Below are 7,200 nucleotides of genomic sequence, written 5' to 3'. Positions count from 1 at the left end.
GTCCTGAGGTATCTCAGCAAACCTAAGTGATCTTTCAAAGATTAACTTAAGTGCTTCAGAAATACTGTCTACACCCTCCCTAAGTACTCTGGCATGTAGCTCATCAGGACCACTAGCTTTCCTATCGTCTAGTTCAAGAATAAATTTCCTAATAATTCCCGGTTTTATATCAATATTTTCTAAAGCTCTTAAACTACTCGCACTGTTTGTAACAGGATTTCCTATTCTTTCCTAGTAAATACTGAAGAAAATTGTTCATTCAATAATTCTACTATGTCTTCATTTTGATCCACTACTACACCATCTTTTCTGAGTGGTCCAATCCTATCCTTATTTCTTTTATCACTGACCTTGTAATAACTATATAATTTTTGGGATCTTTACTCCCAGCTCTAGCTAGTTTTATCTCTGCCTGCCTTTTACTTTTTTATAACCTTACTCAAATCATCTCTGACCTGTCTGTACCTAATCAAATCTACATCTTCCCACTTTTCTGCAACTCTCTATATGCCCTCTTCTTCTCTCTGATCTGGCTACCTATCTCATGAGTCCACCATAATGGCTTCCTGTTTCTCTGCCTTATATCTTTGTAAGGGATACACTGCATCACTATACCCTTTACTACAACCTTAAAAATATCCCACATCTCCTGTGCAGTTTTATTTCCAAAACTATCTTCCCAGTTTACCTCTCCTAATAACTGACGTAACCTACCATAATTGCCTTTCTGATAGTTTGGGACTCTAGTCTTATTCACTATATTATCCCTACTGGAATTAATGATAAATCTAATTATATGATGGTCACTGTTTGCTAAAGTCTCTCCTACCTCAACTTCCTTTAAACAATGCTCAATATTTGTTAGTACTATGTCTAAAACCTTCCTCCCCTAGTAGGTTTATCTACCATCTGCACTAAATAGTTATCCTGAAAACTTTCCATAAACTTATTTTCACTAGCATCTCCTACCATCCTCTCCCAGTTTACTGACTTAAGATTAAAATCCCTAAGATAATTGTCTGACTAGTACACCCCTATTTATCTCATCTACCATAAGGTTGTCTACATCTGCTGACTGGTTAGGTGGCCTATAAAAGCTCCTACTCTAATAACCTTACTTTTGTTTACTCTAACATCCAGCCATAAGGACTCTACTCTGTTATCTACCTTAATACCATTAACCTGACTGGAAATGAAGGATTTTTTACATAAATAACTACTCCTCCACCTATCCTACCAATTCTCTGGTGTAAATACATAATGTATCCATCTACTTCATATTCTTTCCTATTTTCCTAAACTTTTCCTCATTTACCCATGCCTCTGTGACACATACAACATCTAGGCCCTCCTCAACTATATAACTAGATAACTCGTCCTTCTTGTTCCTAAGACTCCTGGCATTTACATAAAAACATTTAAGTCCTGCTACCTTCCTAGATGCTGTCTCCTTATTTGGAATCCTAATCTTATTCTCTCCTATTTGCACCTGGAAATCTTTCCTAATCTTTTCACTATCTCTGTTTATCCTATCTAATTTATGTCTAGCATCTTTCTTCTGGAATGCATTTCTTTTGAATCTGTTGTCAATAAGGGTGGTGTTCAATGCTCCCTTAGTTCCCTCTTCTACGTCATAAGTCAGTGGTATTACTAAATGTTATGGTAAACACCAAAATATTAATATAAATAATCATGAGAGAGAGAGAGAGAGAGAGAGAGAGAGAGAGAGAGAGAGGCGGTCAGAATATTTAGTTTCTATTATAGCTATAAAGAATCATAGAATCAGCTATATAAACTTTTCTTTTTTTCGTAATCAAGCCTTTACTTGACAGATACGCAACAGTCATTAAATGCAATACAGAGAAAATACAAATCTATAGCAGAAAAAATGGTATAAGGAAATCTAATCAGTTTCAGTGATTTACCCTGGGAGATACGTAAAATCAGTTATCATAGTTAGAAAATACTGGAGTCAAGTTTGATTTATATATATATATATATATATATATATATATATATATATATATATATATATATATATGTAAGACATCATCAATGGAGGGTGCAGTTTCGTCAATGGGCGGATGCTGATCCGCCCATTGACAAACTGCTCCATTGATGATGTCAAAACTGTGGCAGTTGAGAGGTGGAAAGGCAGTTGGCATCTATAACATCAGTGCGGAGCAGCTCAAAGGGTCAGGAGAGGGGTGACGCCATGATTCGTGGGTTGCATGCTGTCTTGATTGCTGTATCGCATTCAGGTACCATTCCCCCTGACTGGAAAAAGAGGTTGGTCATCCCTATCTAGAAGGGGAAAGGGGACCGTCAGGGCTGCAACAATTACTGTGTTATAACACTGCTCAGCGTACTAAGCAAGGTGCTTGCCCATTTGCCGTTGATGCGTATCCGCAGTCACTTGATGAAACACCAAGTGTTAAAAGCAGGAATCCTGAAGTAATATTAAAATTATACTTGGCGCTGGTCAGGCCACATCTTGACTATCTACAATTCTGGTTCCACATTACAGGAAGGACATAGCTCTGTTGGAGTCAGTGCAAAGGAGGATGACTAAAAAGATACAGGGAATGAGGGATATACCCTATGAAGAGAGACTGAAAAAAACAGTTTGCATTCCTTAGAGATGTAGGTTAAGTAGAGACTTAATAGAAGTATTTAAGTGGTATAAGGGTTTCAACAGAGGGACATGAATGTAGTTCTTAGGATCAGTAGCAGGACAGAACAAGAAATGATGGGTTTAAACTTGAAAAATTCAGGTTTAGGAAAGAAATCTCAAGAAGGCGTTTGATTCAGTGCAACGAGAGACTGGGATCTTCTGCGTTTCCGCGGGATTCCTGCAATTATTATTGATCTATTAACTGGCCTCTACTCCGGGACTGAGTGTTGTAAAGTGTGGAGGGGACGTGTTCAGCTTCTTCCCTGTGAATACGGGAGTGAGGCAGGGATGCGTGCTTCCTCCATCACTCTTCATCACTTGCATGGACTGTGTACTAGGCGGAGTTGTAGACCAAAGTCAATGTGGAGCATCTGTCGGCAATACTGAGATTACAGATCTTGTTTTTGCCGATGATGCAGTAATCTTTGTTGAGTCACTGGAAGTTCTAGTATAATGGTTCTAGACTCTAGAGGCACTGCACGAGCAGGCGAAGCCCTTGGGACTCCTGTTCTCCTGGCCCAAGACCAAAGTTCAGGTGTTTGGAGGCTAACTGAATGAAACAGTACAGTCTGTCCATGCGCGTGGCGAGGACATTGAGATCTTGGAAAACTTCACATACCTTGGTAGTGTAGTGCGTAACGACGGTGGGTCGAGCCAGGAAGTTGTACGGAGGATTGGTCTGGCTCACGGCGATACTGGACTCGCTCAACACGAGTATTTGGTGTTGTCTTTACCTGTGCAGACGGACGAAAATTCGGATCTTCAAGTCGCTGGTGATCCCTGTCTTACTCTATGGTTGTGAGACATAGACGTTGAACACCGATCTGAAGAGACAAATTGATGCCTTCGGTATTTAGATGCCTTCACAGGATCATGGGGTACAGCTGGTATGACTTTGTGTCAAATCAGCGATTGTTCCGTGAGACTGATTTGAGTCCGATAACCAACATAGTCAGTCAACGCCAACTGCGACTATATGGGCATGTGGCACGTTACCCGGAAGCCGATCCTGCATATCGGGTTGTCTCCGAAAAGGATAACCCAGCATAGAGGCCCAAGGGACGTCCACAGAACTCATGGCTGCGGCAAGTCGATGCCTCTTGTTGCAGGAGTAACTTGGAATGGGAAGGGAGCCTGCATGGTGATATAGCCAGGCATGACCGTCTGGAGTGGCGCCATAGCACCATAAGGTAGGCAAGGAGACGCGCCCCCCGGCGTATGCTCCCTATGGTGTACACACACACACACACACACACACACACACACACACATATATATATATATATATATATATATATATATATATATATATATATATATATATATATATATCACTTCACAATCTGCTATCTGGTCGCCAGTATGACTTCCGTCAAGGTCGCTCTACAGGTGATCTGCCCTCCTACGGTTTCTATTTTTTTTTTCTCTGAAATTATCTCAAGTTTTTTTTTCTATTACAGCCATGGTAGACGGCCACTGTTCTTCTCCTAAATCTATTCACAGTGGTGTTCCTCAGGATTCTGTCCTATCACCCACTCTCTTTCTTTTATTCATTAATGATCTTAACGAAATTAACTTCTTGCCCTATCCACTCCTACTCTGATTATACCACCTACATCTTTTACGTCCTATCAGAGACGATCAACCCTTCAGGAAGTCAATAGATCACGCAGATACGCCATAGAACGCCTGAGATTTCCGATTGGGCAGAGAAAACTTAGTAGTGTTCAATGCCTCAAAAACTCAATTTCTCCATATATCAACTATCCCCTCTTCTGCAAGCAGGGGCGTCACTAGGTTTTAATAACAGGGGAGCTTAGTTCCCAGGAGATTCACAGGATGCGAGCGCGCGAGCGAAAATGTTTTGCATTTACAAGATCTTTTTATTCACAACTTTTTGGCACTGTATTAGAATTACACAACAAACCCTGAAGAAATCTAAATGTTTGAAGCTGGAAATAGAAGAAAGCTATAGTCATCTTTCGTAAGCATGAGATGGCCCAAACACATAAGGACAGTGTTGCTTCATGGAAAAACCAGCAGGCAACTTGCAAACAGGAAAAAAAAAAAAAAAAATCAAATAATTTAGGGGGCTTAAGAAAATTTTAGAAAGGGGCTTCAGCCCCCCTAAAATAGGCCTAACAACTGACCCTCAACTGTCTGAATATCCTTGGTCTGTTCTTCACTCATAATGTAAACTGGAAACTTCACATTTCATCTCTTGCTAAAACAGCTTCTGTGAAGTTAGTCGTTCTGAGGCGTCTCTGCCAGTTTTTCTCTCCTCTCCAAGTGCTAACTCTGTTCAAGGGCATTATCCATCCTTGTATAGAGTACTCTTTGCATGTTTGGGGAGGTTCCATGAACTCATACAGTTTTATTAGATGAAGTTGAATCAAAAGCTTTTCGTTTCATCAACTCCCCTCCTCTGGCTGACTGTCTTGAGCCTCTTTCTCACTGCAGAAATGTTATATCTCTTACTATGTTTTATTGCTATTTTCATGCTGAATGCTCTACTGATCTTTGCTAACTGCATGCCTCCCCTCCTCCTACGGTCTCGCTGCACAAGGCTATCTTCTTCCCCTCACCCTTAATCTGTCCAACTCGGCAACTTCCTAATGCAAGAGTTAATCAATACTCTCAGTCATTCATACCTTTCACATGATAAACTCTGAATTCCCTGCCTGCTTCTGTGTTTCCATCTTCCTATGATTTAACTTCTTTTAAGAGGAAAGTTTCAAGACATTTGTCCCAGACTTTTGGCTTATTCTCTTTTAATCTTTAAGAGAACTGGCATTCCAAGTGGGCTTTTTTTTTTTCTTTCTTTCTTTTTCTTCTTCTTTTGTTGCCATTTTCCCTTCTTGCATATATATATATATATATATATATATATATATATATATATATATATATATATATATATATATATATATATATATATATATATATATATATATATGCGGAGGACGTTGGTTTAGTAGCTTTTAATTATCTATAGGCTACCTTTCTGTTTGGATATCAAATCCTTCTCCATCCTTTTATATCCATATATATATATATATATATATATATATATATATATATATATATATATATATATATATATATATATATATGTGTGTGTGTAAATATATGTGTGTGTTTGTGTGTGTGTGTGTGTGTGTGTGTGTGTGTGTGTGTGTGTGTGTGTGTGTGTGTGTGTTTGATTTTCAAACAGAAAGGCTTATTAGTTATTAAAAGCTAATAAATCAACGTCCTCCGCATAACAGATCGACATGACTGCCTGACTGGCCCAGCAGCAGTATATGTAGCTATTACGCTGCTATAAAAATTAGATTAATGAATGAATGTATGGGAATAATGGAGCGGATGGAAGAGGGAAAATATGATTTGGTTTGAGATTGTGCAATTTTTATTTTTGTTTTATTTTATTTTTATTTTTATTTTTATTTATTTATTTATTTTATTTTATTTTATTTTATTTTTTATTTATTGATTTATTTATTTATTTTATTTTTATTTATTTATTTATTTTTTTTTTTTTTTGAGAGAGAGAGAGAGATTTAGGTTTGTTTTCTGTAAGTGAAGTGAGAGAACGTATAATGTTTTTACCTAGTTGTAGTTTTACAGGGCTTTACTCTCGTCTGGCCCCGTCTCCACATCTGCACTTATCCAATTTTTCTTTAAAGCTATGCACACTCTTTGCTGACACCACTTCTTCACTCAAACTGTTCCAAATCTCAACACATCTTTGCGGGAAACTATATTTTTTTAACATCTCTCAGACATCTTCCTTCCTCAGTTTTTACTATGCGATCTTGTGCTTCGATTGTCATATTCTTCTCTCAGGATCAGTTTCTCATTATCCACTTGATCCATTCCGTTAATCAATTTACAAACTTGTATCAGATCCCCTCTCTCCCTTATCTGTTCCAGGGTTGGTAGATCCATAGCCTTTAGTCTCTCCTCATATGTCATCCCTTCAAATTCTGGAATCATTCTTGTAGCCATTTTTTTGTAGTCTCTCCAACTTCTTTGTTTCTTTTTATGGGGGGTCCACACAACTCCTGCATATTCCAATCTGGGTCTTATTATAGTACTTATCAATTTCTTCATCATTTCTTTGTCCATGTAGTGAAATGCTAATCCAATATTCCTTAGCAAATTATATATCTCTCTGAAAATTCTATGAATATGGCTTACCGGTTGATTGTTTTCTTCCATCGTCACTCCCAAGTCCTTTTCCTTTTTTCACTTTTTCTAGTTCTACTCCATCCCCCTTCTTATAGATTCCCACTGGTCGTCTTTCACTCTTTCCCATTTCCATGACATGGCTTTTGTCCACATTGAATTCCATCTCCCATTTTTTACTCCATTTCCAGGTCTTATTTAGGTCTTCCTGTAGTATTTCACAATCCTCATTTTGCTTTATAACTCTGCACAGTTTCGCATCGTCCGCAAACAGATTTATGTAGCTGTTCACTCCCTCTGGCATGTCGTTTAAATATATATATATATATATATATATA

General features: G+C 38.2%; 1 protein-coding gene across 1 annotated transcript in view; it reads left to right on the top strand.

Annotated features, from left to right (window-relative positions):
• The first annotated feature begins 3,547 nt into the window (after positions 1-3,547).
• Positions 3,548-7,200, top strand: part of LOC123506171 — a 19,285-nt gene continuing 15,632 nt past the window's right edge. The window contains exons 1-2 of the mRNA XM_045258086.1: positions 3,548-3,654; positions 3,784-3,864. Of these exons, the coding sequence (XP_045114021.1) occupies positions 3,548-3,654; positions 3,784-3,864 (188 nt within the window). The remainder of the gene's footprint in view (positions 3,655-3,783; positions 3,865-7,200) is intronic.

The sequence above is a fragment of the Portunus trituberculatus genome, chromosome 19, assembly GCF_017591435.1.
Source record: "Portunus trituberculatus isolate SZX2019 chromosome 19, ASM1759143v1, whole genome shotgun sequence".
In the NCBI taxonomy this organism is placed as follows: domain Eukaryota; kingdom Metazoa; phylum Arthropoda; class Malacostraca; order Decapoda; family Portunidae; genus Portunus; species Portunus trituberculatus.
The sequence above is the reverse complement of the archived record's forward strand: the minus strand, read 5'-3'. Positions and strand labels throughout refer to the sequence as shown.